Below are 19,545 nucleotides of genomic sequence, written 5' to 3' on the forward strand. Positions count from 1 at the left end.
TACGAAGAGACCCGTGGTGTCCCTTAAATCCTTCCTCGAAGGTGTCATCCGCGATGCCGTCACATATACTGAGCACGCCAAGCGAAAGACCGTCACATCGCTGGATGTTGTCTATGCCCTCAAGAGACAAGGACGTAAGTTTGATACACCCATCCTCTTCCATAGCGCCTTGGACCACCAGTTGGTCTCGTTTCGACGCGTCTTTCTGACATATCTCTCCTCAGGTACTCTCTACGGTTTCGGTGGTTAAACCTTGCATAAAATTACACATCTTCATATACCTCTTCCTTTAACGATCCGCCTTCCCTTATCTACGATATTGGCTTTCGTGGTGTTACGTTTTTTTCATTATTGCGGTTATTCATGGGTTTATTCGTCAGGTTTCTAATTATTTTGTTTTTCATGCCCTGTTATCTCTTGTTTTATCTGGGCGGGTCGGTGGTCGATGGAGTCATGCTGCTTGTATCATACAACCCAAGTGTTTTCCCTCCATCATTTGAAAATCCGTTTCCTCGTCGTCCATCGACGTTATGACTGCTGGCGATGCTTGGGAACAGGATTACAATGAAATTGCGGCTCTGAGCTGCTTCTCACGAATATATGCTTCTTCAACTCGTAATCTTCATGGCGAGAGTATGCTCGTTTCAACCGTACAATCCACGCGTATATATTTTCCCCTCCCCTTTTACTTACAGTCCTGTCCTCTAGCGTAAATCATTGACTCTCCGGCCGTTGCCATCCACAGGCGTCCTTATCGTAGTTCCATTCCTGCGTTGATGATGTGACGACGGGACTTGAGAGTGCGCTGGCATACATTTCCGCTCAATCAATATCTATTTTCCACACGCACCGTATGTAATCCGGGATCCCAGGCATGAATGAAATGAAATGCCCTAGTTAACTTATATATTACGGGCTTGGTAATAATCCGATGCATTACGTGGCGAGATGCGGAAGTGTATAATTAATCAAATCACCCAACCCGATTTTTGCTGGAAGCCGGACGTAAATCCCTCTGACTAGGTTATTATTATTTAGAGACCCCGTTCTATATTTATTGCGCTGTTCTATGGTGCTCGTTTACGATGGCAGGTAAACATTTTGTGTAGTTATTGTTGTGGATTTCCTGGGGTTGAAGTTATCGTGATCTTATGTTCTGCAAATATATATATATATATATATATATATATATAATACAGTACATCGATCCAGACGCTACAAAATGTCTTCGAGGTAAAATATACACCGACAACACCCGAGAAACAGAAGAAAAAAATCCAAAATTGTTTTTTTTTGACGAACGTGGTTTCATTTTTCCCCCTCCTCTATTACTTTTTATTTTCTCCTTTCCTCTTCTGAATATCTATCTACCTACATTCTCGTTGATTCAGCACGTGTCCATCTACAAACCAGTGACGTCAATGACCTATGTTTAGAAAACGATAACCCAAGGAACTGAACAACTGCAAATTGTATTCGAGCCATTGTAACTCTCTCTCTCTCTCTCTCTTTTCTATGTACTACGTATGTTAATCAATAGCTGGTTAGGGGGCCAAGAGCCAAAAAAGTGAAAAAAATTACAAACTTTTCCATTGCCGCTCATCAACTAACTTAACTATAAAAAAAAAGCCATGTCATGTTGGACAATCCAAAACACGAATATCGTCCCGGAATTAGAATTCTTACATACAAAAGGGACGGAGGGCGAAAAGTCATTATCATAATGGAAACCTCCAATGATCAATTCCCGCGGCGTGATGTGAGTGATAGTTCTCTCTGAAGTGATAGAGCCGGCAACGGGCAGCTTTTGTGTGTCCGCTATGAAGCAGATACCTGGAGACCAAAAGCAATAAAGGGAGGACAGGACGAACCAACAGAAGGGGTATAGTGGTAACCGGAAAAAAACTTTCTGATTTCAAGATTCTGTTAAGGTGACTTCACTGCGTTAAGAGGCCAACCCTAAGTCATAGCCACAGTGGTTGAGATACGTGCATCCGAGTCCTAGACAGTCAGTCTAATTACGGAGGATTTGGTCGCACATTCGTCTTGTTCCCGTGAGGAAAAGAGTTGATTTGTTGCAGGCCTCTGTCGCCCGTGCTCCTACTGTGCGCGTCTGGTGATGGGGGTCTGTTCAATGTCCAAAGAAGGTATGACATGCAAAGGTTAGCCGTGCGTGCTTTGAATTGATGTGGGACGCGAGTGTGGAGCTTTGTGTCTTGGCAGGCTGCTTTGTTTTGTTTATCCTTAACCCAATGCTGACTCCGTGTACCTCATCCTGCAAGAGTGGCCAACCCCTGACAAGCAGCAACTTCGCCAACAATTATTATCCCGTGAGTTCATACGAGTAGAGGTGGGGCAACTGCAAAAACAACGGCAGAGAATGTCAAGCGGTGGGGAATTGAATACTCTGTTGAAAGAAAGAAAGTGCTGATTGATGATGGATTCCACGCGAGTTGTGCCATCTGCGTGAATGGAACGCGAGATCAATCAATTGGCTGATATGTGTGTCATAGCCGGACAGGACATACTGTACTTCTATTTCACGAGCGGCCTCTGAATTGCGGAGCAGTCACATATATAAGCAACTGAGTATATTATTCATCTACCAAACCAAGAGGCATCATATCATCAAACCCCTCCTTCTCCATTCAATACACGCGATCCATATTTTACTCAATTCCACCACTCCAAGCATCACCCGATTGGACGTTCAAGACCTGTTTTACGAATGGGAATCCAATCAATTTTTTCAAGCCAACAAAAACTGTCCTCCAGAGGCTGTGCCAGAGCTAAAGCCAGATCTTATGAAACCAGAGTTTGTTGTGTTTTGAAGGCCGTGGAAGCAGGGTATCGCGGAGGAAGATTTCGGGGGAGGAAAGAGCAGAGAATAGTGGTAGATGCGAGTTTTAAGAAACAGAATTGAATTGCGTGGAATAAGAAACTATAAGTATGCTTTGAAAGGAGCCAATTCCGATGGATGGGATAACCAGGCAAGATTTGTATGTACTAGGGTTGTCCCGGATGCTTTTGCCTTTATTATAACCGTTCATCTTTCACATCCATAGGTACAGTACATACAGTACTCTGTACAATCAATCTACCTCTCCAGTAAGCTCTCGCTTGGACGCGTTTTATGGCTGATACTTCACCCACGTTGCGCTGGGGATTCGTCGAGGTGAAAGAACAAGATACGGAACACAGATCTGTATTATGGAAGAAATCTGTTAGGCATTACTACGGCTACCCCAGGCACATGCCACCCAACATATTATGTTGCTCTCGCTTAGATAGTTAACAATGACACAACCAACATTATCCTCCTACAGGTTATGAAGCACTTTGTGAGCAACAGAACCGCTGCAATAACGTGTCAACTACATCTCCACGCATCATTATTGTGGCGGACGTAAAGCTTGCGAAAACAGAATTTTCTGCCACCCCCTGAAAAATAGTAGCAAAACACAGCAAAAATAACCAAAATATCCACATATCTCTAGAATCATTCAAATATCATCCAATTTATTCAAAATACACACCTTTATCATCAAATCTGTCAAAATGCCCCCCCAGCTCAGTGAATTTACCACCAATAAGATCATACATTTTTTAACCATGGTTATATATCTGCTTAGATTGTGTGAATCATTGAATGTCATTTGATCATCATATATCAAATTCAATGAAATATTCACTGCTTTGAAACTGCTAGAAGTTCTCATTTAATAAAAAATATAAAGTTAAAGATCACATCTGATATTTTATTAAATTTAAAGAACTTTTTTAAAGCATATTCAATTGCATATCACAATGAGATTGTCTGCTTTATGAAGAATGAATTTGATATTGATATTCACTTTTGATCAATATCTAAATTATTGAAGAAACTAAACTTGATATGAAAGAAAGTAATTAATTATTATAATTATTATTTATAAAATTTGTTAATTCATCAATTTTATTTAATATAGATTGAATATGTGATCATCTAATATGATGAAAAATTTCAAATTGAATGATGCATTCAAATTACTCAATATCAATCTGATCAACTTATTTTTTTAAATGAAAATGCTGTGAATAAATATATTATAAATTGATGATATGAGTGATCAAGTAGAGAATTCTTTTGTTATATTAGAAGATTTTATAAACAATTTTATAAATGATCAATTTTATTAATAATAAATATTAATGAATATTTTAATTATGATATATATCAGAGGTTCTATAATACAGAAAGGTTCAATGAGTTTGTATATATTTAATTATATGATAGATTAATATTTATTAATAATTAATTTATGTAATCAACTTCTTTTCTGCATCTACTCATCGTTGTTATTGTATTTCATACTCATGTAATCTTTAATAATTCTTTGCCCCGGTGGCCGAATGGGTAATGCGGCCACCAGGTAGCGCCTTGGTGTGGGGACCCAAGGCGCGTGGGTTTGAAACTCACAAGGGGATAACATTACATTTGGAGCTAACTTCTCAGCTTCTAAAATAAAGGGATGTGAACTTGCTAAGTAGATATCTTCAGATGAATCTACTATCTGATTTAATTTATTGTTTCTGAATTGAAAATCTATATTATGAGTATCAAATTCTATTTTTCATTAATTTTTCTATATTTTTGTTATATTTTTAATATCATTTAACACTAAGCATTCCTTCTGTATAACCAACTCTTACCTGTATTTAACATTACACAAGGACTCGTCATAAGCACTGCTTGCATACGAGTATAACAGAATAATAATAATAATAATAATTTAAATAATTCTTTCATATAACCTCTTTTACCTCACATTTCATATTTATATAGTTTTAATAATTCTTTCACATAATTCTTAATATTTTTCTGCTTTGTATTTCACTTCATATTTCATTGTGAGACAGCTTTTAATATTCTTTCACTTTGATTTTCTTTTTATAAAAATCCTTTTTATATGATCTTTTCTTCTGATCTCTTTTTTCTTTCTTTTTTTAATCAATTCATAATCTGTATTTAAAATAATATTAAATTGCTAATCAAAATATATTTATTATATTATAAATTGATTCATTTGTGTCAGTCTGAGTGTTTTATATTTACAATTGCATTCAGATACTCAAGTAAGAAATAAATTACTCAGTTTTTATAAAGCAGTGTTGTTGTAATAACATCTGCAATTTTTAAAATTCTATAAAGTCACACCACTATGATAGTGCTGCAAAAAAGTCTGAATGTTTAAGAATTTCACAATTATATATCTGTGAAAAGATCAGAATATTTATAAAATATCTTCTCTGAAAAATCAAACCTTCTGATTTTTAAATTATCAGAATCAAAAATCATGATCTCATATAAAAATGAAATGAATTACAAACACTTCTTTATGAATGAGAATTGAAACTTCACAGAAAATACTACTGAGCTCTGTAACTTTCTTCAACAGCAATTTTTGTAAATGATAAAGTTTCAATAACAATTGAATCATTTGAATATGAATACATCAGAAACTGTGCAAGTGTCAATATTCTTTGTATACAAAAGAAAAAAACACCTTCTTCTTCTCAATAAATTTATGAGAAAGCTCTCAATCTATCTAATTTGAAAATGAAAGATAAAAGTCAAGCTTAAAGAAAATGAGTCTGTAATAAACTCTCTGCTTTTACAAATATGCTATATTCATAATCAGTTAGAAGAAGACACTTTAGTTGAAGTTTCAACTTTGAATTGAATTGTGTATGTATGAAATATGTATTTTTGAAGAAGTTTTTCATCAATTAAATATTCTATTCTTAAATTCTACACTGCAAATGTGCATAATGCAGTGGTTGAATAAAAACTATCAGAGAAATACTCTCTTAGTAAACTAGCTGCTTGACTTTGATAGCAAGATCTAGAAGCAGAAAAACAGAACTGAGATGATGTTATAAAGATAATTTTCTGAATTAACACATCAGCTTTAAATTGCTTAAACTCTTTTATTCAATACAAAAACTGAAAATGAATTCTTGATTGAATATTTGAAAGAATCAAATATTACTATAAGATTTCAATTGAATAGTTTAATCTGATAATAAATTCAATTTTTATTTTTCTTTTTTTCTTTTATTTCTATGTATTTGCTTTAATTTTTGTTTTTATTTTTATTTTTATTTTGTTACTTTTACTATCAAATTTATTTCATTTTGATTATTTTTGATTTTGGCTTGTTTTGAAAAGTTTGATTTGTGAATGCTTTCTTTTCTTTTAACAGCTGCTGTTTTTTATACTCTTTATTTCATTTGTTTTAAATTGAATGTATTGATCTATTGTCATTCTTTTGACATTCTCTCTTAAATTAAATAGTTTGAATAGTTGTTTGATTCTGGGCTGGAATTCTGCTATTGCATGTATTAAATTGACTTTGTATATTAGCTTATCCTTAAGTTAAAAAATCCTAGAGTATTTCAGGTAGATGTCATAGTCACTGACTGCATATATCTATAGTAGAAGAATAATAATAATAATAATAATAACTTAATTTACTTATCATTAATATTTTGAAAAAGATTTATAAGAGGTGTGGCTATCTGTGAGAAAGCATATATGAATCTTTGATAAAAGTTTGCAAATTCTATGAAAACTTGAATATTTCAGATGCTTTTATATATTGACTAATTTAGAATGATTTCAACTCAGCTTCGATTTATGATTATATCAGTAGATGATACAATATAGTTAAAAAATTCAATCTCAATGATGAAAAAGATGCATTTGCTTTTTTTAATATAGAGTTGATATTTTCATAAACATCCGAAAACTAATTAAAGATGTTTTGTATGATCTTCAGTATTTTGAAAGTAGATAAGAATGTTATTGAAATAAATGATACAATAGATATCAACTAGATCTTTCAGCATTTTATTGATATAAAATTAAAATATAACAAAGGTGTTACAGAGCCTTATAAGCATAATATAAAATTCATAGCTGTCATATTGAATTTGAAATACTATTTTTCAATCATTTTCTTTTGCTATTCATATATGATAGTAAGTATTTTGAAAATTTATTTTAGAGAAGATGACAGTATTCTATAATCAATTTAACATCTCTTCAATGCAAGAAATTGAATATCAATCCTTTATAGTGATCTTGTTAAAACTTCATTAATCTACACAAAGATGTAGAGTTTCATTTTTTTTCTTTGCAAATACAATAAATATAGCAGCAAAACTTTTTATATAATATATTCATTATTGTGATAACATTTTTTTTAGATATTTACATAAAGCATCTAATTCTATTATAAATAAATTGTATAAAGATTAATAAAGTGGTTTCTTTTTATGTTGTAATCATATATGATGCAATATGATGAGGTTCTCATCTAACTTCACTGCTGCTTAATAGAAAAGATATTTTTAAATTCAGTTAAGAGATTTTGCAGATTTGAAGATAAAATAGTTTTATCAATAAAATATAATCATTTCAAGAAAGATTTAATATTTCCATCTTAAAAGTAAATTGATGTTATAAATGTTTTCTTTATAGGGTGAATAAATTCTTCTGATTTAGTTATTTCAATCTTAATATCTTCAATTCAACATCATTATGATAACATGTTTCAATCAATTAAAGAATTAACTGTTTTTAATTATAAAAAATCTAGATATAGATCTTCATTTGCTAGATTAATAAAATGAAAACTAAGTTTGCTTTCTCAAATTTCATCTAGTCTATCAGTGGCTTGATAAGTAGCATTAACACTATCATATCAATAGCCTAATCATTCATTAGAATATTGCACTTGAGATGATGGTTCAATTCATTTCCATTTTTTAAAAATAGTATAAATATAAAAGATATAATTAAAAACTGCTTCTGAATTTATTAGACATCAAATCAGTTCAGAATCATTAGAAATGTTTAATTGAATAATGATATACATATAAAATCTATCATCTAATCACTTCTCATTCTTTTGAGTTTCAGTGATATGAGCTATTACAAATGTTGATTTCAATTTTTTAATGATTTAAATTCATTTTTCTTTTTTAATACACTTTTTAAGAATATGATCTGTCTTTTCACAGAATAAAAAAAGATTGTTATTCATATAATATTAATGTTTTTCTATAATAAATTTTTCAGTTGAGGTTAAATTTCATTGAATTTTTTCAGAAGAAGTGTTAAAAAATCATTTAATTTCACATTTATTATCATTTCTTTATTCTGTAAAAAAATTCTTGCTTGTTGTTACTCCTTTTGACACAGCTCTTGCAAACAGTTTGAATTCAAACAATTAATGTAATTAATTCAGTTTAATTAATAGAAGAATTATGATGAGTTTGAATTTGATTCTGTATTGTAGTTGACAATTTAATAAAGAATAGCTAAGTAAATAATTTTTTTATATTGATTGTTAAATCATCATAAATCTCATTAAATCCGAATGCAAATTGCTACACTGATTGATTGAATGGAAGCTTCAATTCTTCAAAATGAATCACTGCTGTAAAGTCACAGTTGTATATGTCTTTCAAATTGTTATACAAAAATTTTTTAAAGTTCTTTCATGGAAAAAATTGCTCTAATCTTTTGAGCTCTCTTTTTTTAATAACTCAAGTAGTTTCAATGGTTTTCTATAGTCAATTCAAAGTGTAAACAATCTTAATTTCATCAGTCTCATATTGAATTGAGTTCAATTTATATATCTGTTTGAGACCTTGTATAAATATATTGTATTCATGTAGATTAGTATCATAATAGACAGATGAGTCAGTGAGTCAAATTTTCTACTGATTTATTGAGATAAATATTGCAGATGCTGATTCAATAATCATTAATTGAAAAGTATTTGAATATTGTTCAGCTTCAGACATGATGATCAAGATGCTCAGTTCTTATAAAAATAAAAGATAGAGCAGATTAAACTATAAACAGCAGAGTTGAAATTAACTGTTTATATTACAAGAGATTTTTAAAACTCTACTGTAACCAGCGTACATCGATTAACGATTTAGCACTATCCTAAATACAGATTACGAATTGATTAAGGAAAGAAAGAGAAAAGAGATCAGAAGGAAAGGTCGTACGAATGGGGTTTTTATAGAGGGGAGATCAGGGCGGAAGAATATCAGAAGCCGCCCCACAGTGGAGCATGGAGCGGAAGAACATTGAGGGTTACGCGGAAGAATCGTTAGAACTACGCGAGCGCGGAGCGTGAGGCAGAAGGAGTTGGTTGCGTAAGTTAACTATTAATAGATGCTAACCCGTCATATCTACAAGGATTAAGCTTTAGAAGATAATATAATGATATATAAAAGAAAATTCAGATTCAATAATTAGATATCAAGAATGTAAAATGTAAAGATCAGATTATAATAGAATGATTTATTGATCTTTAGAAGATTGAGCCAGCTGTTAATTATATATACACAGTATTATAAACAGATTGAACTTGTTATGATATAGTATGATGCAAATGACATAATAATGTCTTGATTTCAAATTTGATATGATATTGATGATGTTAAGTTCAGTGATGTCATATCTTTAAAGTAATTACCACTTCCAGCCTAGTACGGATATTTTAATGCGGGTTTCTTACACAGTGAGCAGTTATCTCACATTTAATTTGTAAAAAATCACATTTATTTGATTGTTGATTTTGAATTTTTTTCAGCTGTTGATTAGTAGCTGTGGATTTTGTACATGTAAATAGCAGGTTTTCATCATCAAATATTTCATGAATTCAAAAAAATTTAACAGAATAATAGAGAAAAGATTTAATAAATAATGAAAATACTTTTTCTTTAACATTTAATACTTTTTTTAATGTCAATGTTTGAATTGTTAATTGTAAATTCAACACTTCAATGAAAGCTGCAGAACTGCATATTACAGAGATATTTAAGAATAAAATTAAAATATTAAAAAAATTAAAAAAAATGATAATTTCAATGTTAAATCCATTTATCTTTTTTTCATATAACTTTTTTAAAAGAGTGTTTTGCTCAAAAGTGATTTTGATTAGAGATCTACATTTATTTGATGAGATGATTGTTATACAATTTACAATTTCTATTTTCTTACAATTTTACTTCATAACATACTCTTCAACTATTCTTTTTGCAGTATATTGAGTATGATAGAAGCTGACAATCATATCATTTATTGTAATATTTCATAACTTGATCTTTATAGACTTCTTTATTTCATTGATAATCACTCATTCATACAATCTGAATGAGATTTCAGATTTAAAAATAGATGTTTGTAGAAATTGAAAATTTTCTGATTGTGTTTTCTCTTTCTTCTTTTTCTTCTTCTCTTTCTTATCCTTATTCTCATCATTATTCAGAACATTCAGAACAGATAGTTTGAGTAGATGAAGACATAGAGTAATTGAAGTTCTTTTACAAACTTGTGAGGCAGTAGAACAGTGGGTGTTGCAGGGCATATTGACAGACGTTTTTTTATATTAATTGAACCTGATGGTTAATTTGAGATCGGGTGGAGCACCTGATTTAACAAAGGACTACGTGATAACGTGTAGAAGAAGAAGCCCTCAAACACTAGAGGCACAACAAGAAGGACTGAACACAGGTCTGTCAACACCTGCAACCAACAGAAAGAGGATAGCCCCCGGGGCGTTAGAACCGCACGGAACATTCGAAGAAGTGTAATGTGACGGCGCCGAGGCGATTGCTACTCGGCAGCGGCACAGAGGAGGATGGTATATAATGGGAAGCCTTATGGGTGGGCTTGATTATCTCGCTTGAACCGCGAACTCGTAGAATACTATACAAATACTGAACTACCAGAGGTACTCGGCACACTATGAATATTGTATGAGGACAGTGGTAACTCTGGTATCTTATTGTCAAAAGATAAAAGACGAATCGCTGGCTCCTGGAATAGAGAGCCAGCATCTAGCTATTCTATATAGACAACGGGCAGCCATCCTCCCCTCACTCTATAAGCGAGGGTAGCCGAAGCAACTCCGCAGTGGCGCTGCATTGATCTGCCAGAAGGAATCCAGACCCCGTATAGAAACAGGATTCTCATATCTCATCAATCGGATCCTCTTCTATTGCATCCGAATGATGTCATAGGGTGGTTGGAAACCGGTTCGGACACCTGCGTGACGTTATGGGATAGATGGGATTATCCGAGGGGAAGCGATGGGCCGTGTGGAGCCGTCACGGGGCCTTGGCACAACCAAGGGTGTGACAATGCCCTCCCCTTTAAAGGCATAGTCCCGATGCCTCAAGATTACCGGATTGGGAATTATCTTTGTTGTGTAGCAACGGTTGCCAACCGCTTTGGCAGCGCGCGCGTTGCGCGGCATAAAGGAATGGGTGAGTCTTTTTGGACGTGATTCTTCTGCTGAATGCCCAGTCCTTCTTTTTCTCCCCCCCCCTGGTCTGCAATAGTGAGTGCATGGGAACGTCGTCCTTGGAAGACAGTAAGGGGGCTTATTCTGATGTTTTCTAGTGGGTAAAAAACGTCTACGTGGTGCAGCTGCGGCCTCTGTCGCGGCCAAAAGGGCCAGGTTGGAGGCGGAGGCGGAGACACCTAGCAGCTGTGGGGGTTCTGCTCCTCCCCCCCTGCCGCTGTCACACCGCCCCCCCCCGCCAATCAACAGGGCGATGTATGACCCCGCATGGTCGTTCGGAGAGGACCTCAGGGAGAGCTTGGTTCCGGGGACAGCGGCTCAAATGAGTCCAGTCCGTAGTTCCCCTCCTGCAGAGCGCCCGAGCCCTGCTCAGGGTGCCTGTGGGTCGGGTCCGCAGGGTTCCATGGTTCCTTTGCTTTCTCCTTGTGGGGAAACCCTGGTGCGGCGCCTGGCTGGCACCGCTACCTGCCTTCGCTGCGCCAAGCAGCTTCGAGAAGGGGGGATCCTTTGCACCCGCCCCTCCGCCCATTCACGCTGTTTCCGTTGCGTGAAAAACAACGACACCTGCCTTCCTGTACGTACTGCTCCTTCTGTAACGGCGCCGTGCCGGTTCTGACAAGGCGTATAGGTGCCAAAGCAGTACAGGGCCAAAGTTGTGGATCTCCAGGCGTTGGCGGATTCCGTCCGTTCTGGGGAGGTTCCCAAGGCCCGTCTGGAGAAGGAGGCGAAAGCGTGGGTCTCCGAGGTGGAAAAACACTTCAGAATGGCCGGCCCTAAGAAGAAGGGGTCGGCCGGCGCCGCCGTTGGAAGCGCCACGGAGACAAATCGTTTGTTGGAGAGGATCTCGCTCCAATTGGAGCAGGTGACTGAGGTGCTTTGCAAATTGGTAAGTTGACACTTTGTTGTACTTTCCTACACCCCCCTGCGGCGCCGCAGCGCTAACTCCACGGCAGGCAAAGGTGCCGGTGCCAGGGACTCCGTCGGTGGAGGAGGAGTTCGGTGGGGGTGAGGTGGTGGAAGAATGAGGCCTTCAGGTGTTTTCTTCGATCTTCGTGGGCTTCGGCCCTTATAGAATAATAGCGACCCTCAGGCCAAATAAAATTGCATTAATTGTTGGTTCTTCATATCCCTTTTTTCCTTCCTACCGCTCTGAGATCTTTGAGCTGCGTAACCTCATTAAACTCCTAAAAACCCCTAGGGAAAAATAGGAGAAGAGTGTTACAGCGTCTTCGAGGCACCGGCTCACCACCGCGAGATCATCTCTAAAAAACCCTTTGGGAAAAAGAAGAAGTCTCAAGCAGCAGCTCTTGCCTAACCACACCTCCGACGTGCAGCGGGGCGGTCTCTACTAGCCACCTCATATTTTGCGATCTCTTCCTCGGCATTCTCTAAATGCTCAAGCGGTTCCCATGAGTTCTCGGATGATGGATAACCTTCCCATTTGACAAGGTATTGAACTTTGTTGTAGTGCATTCGTTTGTCCAATATTCCTTCTACAAGATATTCGGTATTACCCTCAATCTCGACGCCATCCGGCCGAGGCGGCTCCGCCCCGGGTCGTTGCTTATAGGGTTCCAAATAGGAAATGTGGAAGACAGGATGGATAGATTTGAATCCTGAGGTTAGTTTCAACTCATATGCCTGCTTACCCACTACCCTTATTATCGGGAAAGGTCCCAACCATCGCTCACTGAGCTTCTTGCACGGTCTCGTCGTCTTGATGTTCTTTGCTGAAAGTAACACTTGATCCCCTATTGAGAACTTCATTGGAAGGTGTTTTCGATTATAGTATTCCGCCTGTCGCTCCTGGGCGCGGCGGATGCTTTTCGCCGCCTCCCCGTGGATTCTATCCAGAAGCTCCAATCTAGCTTTTACTTCTGGCACCGAGGGGTACTCTGTCCCACGATCCCGTTCGACATTCCGACTGTCTATCCCCCCCTTTAGGACGTCGTCCGCGACGTCACTAGGTAATGAAGGATTATACCCATAACAAGCATAAAAGGGGGACACTTTTAAGGTTGCATTCTTTGCATTGTTATATGCGAATTCGGCGGTCGGAAGGTGTCTAGGCCAGTCATTCTGATGATATGAACAGAACGCCCGAAGATGGTGTTCTAATGTCTGATTCTGACGTTCAGTCTGGCCATCTGTCTGAGGATGGAACGCGGTGCTGAGGAGGCGCCTTATCGTAAGGTGATAGCAAAAGGCCGACCAGTATTTACTGGTGAAAAGGGATCCTCGGTCTGACACTAACGATTTCGGAGAACCGTGATCACGAATGATGGCATCTAAAAACAGGTCAGCCAATTCAGGGGCTTTTAACCTTCTTGTGGGTAGGGATATATTTGGCCATCTTCGTGAAGCGGTCGACAATAACTAGAATTGAGTCATATCCCTTGACTCTTGTCGACTTCGGCAGGTCAACTATGAAATCCATCGATAGATCCTGCCATGGGCCCTTTGGAACAGGCAGTGGCGCCAACTCGCCATATTGCTTGTGCCGCGGAACCTTTATCCTCTGGCAGACATCACAAGTTTCAACATACTCCTTGACATCTGTCCGAAGCTTGTCCCAAACGTACTTACGTCTCAGGAGCTCTTCAGTCTTCTCTAATCCGAAGTGCCCAGCATGGGGATCATCGTGATGAATCCTCAATAACTCCTGGCGCACCGCCCTGCTACGAGGGACAAAGACTGAACCATTTAGCAGTAGGAGTCCACATTCCCCTAGTTGCCAGCGACTTGGTTCCTCGGCGGCACCGCCCCGCTCAGGGCTTGCCCCTTCCAAGTTCGACCCGGATCCTTCCTCCTTCAACTTCTGGATTCGAGCCGCAGTAAAGGCGTCCCCCTGCTGCAACTCACCAATGAATTCTAGAAGCCGTTGGGTTGGAAGGTTGTAGACCGTTTCGTCTTCCGCCAATTCAATGGCAGCAAAACGTGGCACGAGAAGTTCATGACCTTCAGTGCCAGTCCCCTGCGGGGACCCGAGTTCTCCTCCACCTGTATAGGGTCGCGCAGCTGCCTTACCGGCGCCGTTCCCAAGCTTTAGAGAACCCCAACCCCCTGCAGCCAGTTTCTTCTGCAGTGATGGTAGAGGTCCCTTTGTAGGATCCTCATCCCCATCAACGATATCATAATCGGGTCGCCTTGATGGCGCATCGGCGGGGTTAAGCCGACCTGGACGGTATCGGATAAAGAAATCATACTCCGAAAGCAGCTCCGCCCACCTGGCTTGACGTCCTGTCAAGCTCTTTGTTGTCAAGAAGTAACGCAAATTTGCATGGTCGGTGAGAACTTGCACCGGATACTTGCAACCTTGAAGGTAGTGTCGCCAAATCTTAAAGGATTCAACTATTGCCAACATCTCTTGATCATGAGTATCATACCTTCTTTGCGTGAGCGATAGCTTCTTGGAGAAGAAGGCCACTGGTCTCCATTCACGGCGCCTTGTAGGTTCTGTGAAAAAGCCTTCTCCTACAGGCATTCCATTGCCTGTATCTCCAGAGGTTATTAACCCCCGATCCTTCCAACGTTGGAAAGTCTCCGGTGTCAACTGCGAAAAGATTCCGCAGACACCATTCCCAGATGCATCAGTTTCACACTGACTGGGTAGGCCGGGGTCGAAGTGATTTAACATCGTGGCATCTGCAAAAGCTTGCTTCAATTCTTCAAACGCCCTCACAGCGTCTTGGGTAAGGATAAACGGTCCCGTTTTCCTGCCTTTAACACTTCCCTTTAACAAATCTGTAAGGGGGGCAGCAATCCGCGAATACGCATAGATGAACCGTCTATAGAAATTCGCGAACCCTAGGAATACCTGCACCTCGCGGTACGTGCGCGGCGCCGGCCAGTCCTCGATGGCGGAGACCCGGCTCCTGTCCATTGAAATGCCATCAACCCCAACAATATAACCTAAGAAATCAATCTCCTGTGTGTAGAACGAGCATTTCTCAGTGTTCGCATAGAGCTGGTGTTGCTTCAAGCGATCCAACACCTCCCGAACGTGGGTATCATGTTCTTTTTCCGTTTTCGAGAAGATTAGGATGTCGTCCAAGTATACTATGCAGGAGACATCGACAAGGCCCCGCAGCGCCTCATTTATGTAGGCCTGGAAGGTGGCCGGAGCGTTGCAAAGACCAAAAGGCAAAACGAGATATTCAAAATTGCCGTACTTGGTACGAAAAGCTGTCTTCCAAATGTCGTTTTCGTTAACCCTTATTCTATGATAGGCGTCCCGTATGCCAATCTTCGAGAACACCCTTGCTCCGGATAATCGATCGATCATCTCATCAATTAATGGTAGTGGATAGCGATCCTTAACCGTCACCTTATTGAGGCCCCTGTAGTCTACGCAGAGGCGCAGCCTACCGTCCTTCTTGGGCACGAATAGTATAGGTGCCCCCGCTGGACTCTTCGATGGGCGTATCCAGTTCTTTGACTGCGCTTCTTCAAGATATTTGCGCAGAACGTCCAATTCCTTTACTGACAAATTGTAAAGGGGTCCGTACGGCGCTGTCGCGCCCTCTTCAAGATGGATCTTATGTCGCACTTTGGTATCAGGAAACTTCGCTGCTTCCTTTTCTGAAAAAACGTCCTTGTAATCTGTGAAGAGACGTTGCGTTCGTCCGCCTTCAGTGGCAGACATCACTGCTAATCTGGCAGTGAGGGTGGCGGCTTCTCCGCCTGCCTCCAAGTCCAAGTCACCTGCTACACAGTATATCGACTCAATCTTATCCTCGAGATTCTTCCGATGGAACTCTTCGGGTTCCTCTATAGCTGCCTCTTCGTCGGTGAGGCGGTACCGCCACGCCTGAGTGACCCAGTCGATGAGAGGATTGTTTTCTCTCAACCACGGGAGACCTAGGATGACGTCCTCATCTATGATGTTGACAGCGTGGAGGAGCAGACTGCTCCCCTTGGAGGTTCCTTCAGAGTCCGTGGCCTCACACTTTGTTTGAATGATGCCGAATCGGTGGCATTTTGTTCCATCTGTAAACTTTGCGTGGCCCGGCGGACCTATCTTTTTCCAACCCTTCATGAGTGAAAAGGAATAGGATATGAAGTTAGCGTCCGCCTCGGAGTCGACTAGGCACCTCACTGGCACCTCCCCTCATGGGGTATTCATCTTCAAGGTTACATGGACTCGGAGTCGTGAGGATTGTCAATCCTCCTTGGGTCTTTCCTTTTTATCTTCAGTGGATACATTTGCCAGAAGGGGAGTCGTCTTCGAGGAGGTATCTCCTCGGTTCCTTCCCTTCTTCGACTTACGGCAATCACTGGCAAAATGGCCTGAGATTCCGCAGTTAAAACAAAGGTTGTTATCCAGTCTATTTTGGCGTTCCTTTGCAGTAAGTGAAGAACTGGAACGCTTTGAGTTCTTCTTTGCATCATCCGCACCGGAGCCGTCATGGCGCCGTTTTGATCCTGTTGTCGGTTGCTTTGAGGGAGTCTTGTCCCCCTTCTTCTCATGGTGTTGATTATTCAAATAGATTCGAGAAGCCAGGTTGACAAGCTCGGTGCGATTGGTGGGCGGACTTTGATATTGCGATATCGTCGTCCGCACCTTATGAGTCAGCTTCGCGAGGTAAAGCTGCGTTTTCAATAGATTCAAATCGTCAGACAGTTCCTCCCAATATTCTTCGAATCTTGCATTGAAATCGGAAGGATTCTCGTCGTCTCGTTGACGTAGTGAGTTGAACCGCTGCGCCGCTGTGAAGGCGCGGTTACGGTGGTCTTCAATCTGGTCCAGAAGGAAGTTCTTGAATTCTTCCCATGTCATGGCAGCATTGCTACGCTCAAGCTCCCTTTCCTTGGTCGCCCATGTAGTTGCAGTGGTGCCTTCGAGGAGGCTCGCGGCGTATATGACTCGTACCTCATGAGTATTAAACTGGCTCAGGTTAAGGCGGAATTTCCGTTCAAGGGCTCTCGTGAAGCTGTGGAATTCAGACAGCGTCTTGCCCTTGTAATTCGGCGGATCTCCAACCTTGATCCCTTTATCTCCATGGTAGACATAGGAGTGTAGGGGCCGCGGCGGTGGCAGGGCGGCTGGAGGGCCCATGCCAAGGTGAGCGGCGGGTTCAGGAATCTCAGATTCCTGCCGGGGTAGAGGTGTACGCGCTCTAGGGGACGACGTGGAGGCTCCCCCAGAGGGTGCAGTCCCAGCACGGGTGCGTGGGGCCATATCGATCAATAGAGCTCGACTGATTCAAACGTGTAACCAGGTCGAGCGATTCGAATTGTAATGTGACGGCGCCGAGGCGATTGCTACTCGGCAGCGGCACAGAGGAGGATGGTATATAATGGGAAGCCTTATGGGTGGGCTTGATTATCTCGCTTGAACCGCGAACTCGTAGAATACTATACAAATACTGAACTACCAGAGGTACTCGGCACACTATGAATATTGTATGAGGACAGTGGTAACTCTGGTATCTTATTGTCAAAAGATAAAAGACGAATCGCTGGCTCCTGGAATAGAGAGCCAGCATCTAGCTATTCTATATAGACAACGGGCAGCCATCCTCCCCTCACTCTATAAGCGAGGGTAGCCGAAGCAACTCCGCAGTGGCGCTGCATTGATCTGCCAGAAGGAATCCAGACCCCGTATAGAAACAGGATTCTCATATCTCATCAATCGGATCCTCTTCTATTGCATCCGAATGATGTCATAGGGTGGTTGGAAACCGGTTCGGACACCTGCGTGACGTTATGGGATAGATGGGATTATCTGAGGGGAAGCGATGGGCCGTGTGGAGCCGTCACGGGGCCTTGGCACAACCAAGGGTGTGACAAGAAGAATCGAACGAATTGAATATTGAGTATGAAAGCCCAGCTAGCAATAATGAGATGTCGGATAACGCGAGCGGCTCTGATGGCTGTGGTGATGTGAGTGAAGAAACTCACATGAGATTGGAGATTGCAAGACTCCAGTATGAAGTCCAGCAGATGAAAGCAAGTAGGGGTGAAACCTCTGCTAGTGATGACAACATCAGTGCAGATCTAGCAAGCTATCTGCAAAGAAAAGGCAGGACATCTGCTATTGTGAAGGTTCTTAATGAGTTCTGTGACCAAGTGAGACTCATAAGGGAACTAGTTACACTGATTGGATTTGTGAATTATTCAGTGTGAAGAGAAGAGATCCTCCTCACAGTGAGGCAATCTCATACAATTGATATCAGAGATGAGAGACAACTTGGACTCAAAGAGGATGCCAGTGCTGATATGCAATGGTTTTGGAAAGAACACAATATGTGGCTGTATAACTACATGTGGTTTGCAATCACTCCGCAAGCAAGATCTTAATTTTAGTTACACTCAAGGAACTATCTGCCTATGCTCTGTGGACAGCTATATAGAAGATATCTTTGCTGGGCGGCCTGCCAGCAATGTCAACGATGCCAGCACCAATGATGATATTGGTGATGATATCAGTGATACCGGTGATGATAGTGGCTACGGCAGTGTGGATATTGATATGGATTCCAAGATGGAATGTTTGGATGGATCAATGGAGGACAATCCTACAAGCGATGATGATATGGGCGATGATGACCTCGATACTGATAGCGACCATGATATGGATAGGGGGTGTGATGGGCACCCTATATCTATCAATACAATTGTGCGAAGAGTGATCTATGGGAGAGGATGGGTGGTAGATGGGGCAGTCCCTACCACAAAGAACATGGATATGCCCGTGGAGGGTGGATTTTTAAATACAACTTGGCCTGGTTTGATGATAAGTCATATGGAACGACCTTGTTGGAAGGAAAAGAATGGTATCAGGGATACAGCAAATTACAGATTTTACTTGTGTTGTCTTGTTTTTTTACAGTTATTGCTGTACGGGCACCTATTTTCAAAGAGGAAATCAGGGTCCAAATTCTGTAATTAATTATTATTGTGTTGTTAGGGGATTTGAGCCAGGGGGGGCCCTGCTGGGCGGCAGGCGCCTTATGTGGCCACGCCGTAGCAAGGGGTGTTAGGCATTAAATTAAGGGCTCCAGTACGGCTACCCCAGGCACGTGCCACCCAACATATTATGTTGCTCTCGCTTAGATAGTTAACAAACACATAACAACCAACGTTATCCTCCTACAAAATCCCTTCCCATGCAACAATAATTATGCCTGTTATTCATCCTTGTCACTCTCACTGATCTTCATCACAA

General features: G+C 40.2%; 5 protein-coding genes across 5 annotated transcripts in view; 3 read left to right on the forward strand and 2 right to left on the reverse strand.

The window, feature by feature from the left end:
- Positions 1 to 250, forward strand: part of HCAG_06702 (hypothetical protein) — a gene marked incomplete at both ends in the record, with an annotated part of 496 nt that extends 246 nt beyond the window's left edge. Inside the window, 2 exons of the mRNA XM_001539047.1 lie at positions 42 to 134; positions 225 to 250. Coding sequence (XP_001539097.1) covers positions 42 to 134; positions 225 to 250 — 119 coding nt within the window. The remainder of the gene's footprint in view (positions 1 to 41; positions 135 to 224) is intronic.
- Positions 251 to 2,540: 2,290 nt separating this feature from the next.
- Positions 2,541 to 3,603, reverse strand: HCAG_06703 (predicted protein; the record flags this gene model as incomplete). The annotated part of the gene is made up of 4 exons (XM_001539048.1): positions 2,541 to 2,553; positions 2,674 to 2,717; positions 3,079 to 3,203; positions 3,537 to 3,603. The coding sequence occupies 4 exons, from the start codon at positions 3,601 to 3,603 to the stop codon at positions 2,541 to 2,543; spliced, it is 249 nt and encodes an 82-aa protein (XP_001539098.1).
- Positions 3,604 to 10,719: 7,116 nt separating this feature from the next.
- Positions 10,720 to 12,400, forward strand: HCAG_06704 (predicted protein; the record flags this gene model as incomplete). The annotated part of the gene is made up of 5 exons (XM_001539049.1): positions 10,720 to 10,735; positions 11,092 to 11,337; positions 11,474 to 11,949; positions 12,004 to 12,261; positions 12,329 to 12,400. 5 exons carry the CDS (start codon positions 10,720 to 10,722, stop codon positions 12,398 to 12,400), a joined length of 1,068 nt encoding a protein of 355 aa, XP_001539099.1.
- A 1,283-nt stretch (positions 12,401 to 13,683) lies between these two features.
- HCAG_06705 (hypothetical protein) lies at positions 13,684 to 17,556 on the reverse strand (the record flags this gene model as incomplete). The annotated part of the gene is made up of 3 exons (XM_001539050.1): positions 13,684 to 13,931; positions 13,962 to 16,391; positions 16,644 to 17,556. The coding sequence occupies 3 exons, from the start codon at positions 17,554 to 17,556 to the stop codon at positions 13,684 to 13,686; spliced, it is 3,591 nt and encodes a 1,196-aa protein (XP_001539100.1).
- Positions 17,557 to 18,221: 665 nt separating this feature from the next.
- HCAG_06706 (predicted protein) lies at positions 18,222 to 19,367 on the forward strand (the record flags this gene model as incomplete). Its single annotated transcript, XM_001539051.1, has 3 exons — positions 18,222 to 18,446; positions 18,616 to 19,105; positions 19,288 to 19,367. The coding sequence occupies 3 exons, from the start codon at positions 18,222 to 18,224 to the stop codon at positions 19,365 to 19,367; spliced, it is 795 nt and encodes a 264-aa protein (XP_001539101.1).
- Between the last annotated feature and the right edge of the window lie 178 nt (positions 19,368 to 19,545).

The sequence above is a fragment of the Histoplasma capsulatum genome, genomic scaffold (genome assembly GCF_000149585.1).
Source record: "Histoplasma capsulatum NAm1 scaffold_6 genomic scaffold, whole genome shotgun sequence".
Lineage (NCBI taxonomy): Eukaryota > Fungi > Ascomycota > Eurotiomycetes > Onygenales > Ajellomycetaceae > Histoplasma > Histoplasma mississippiense.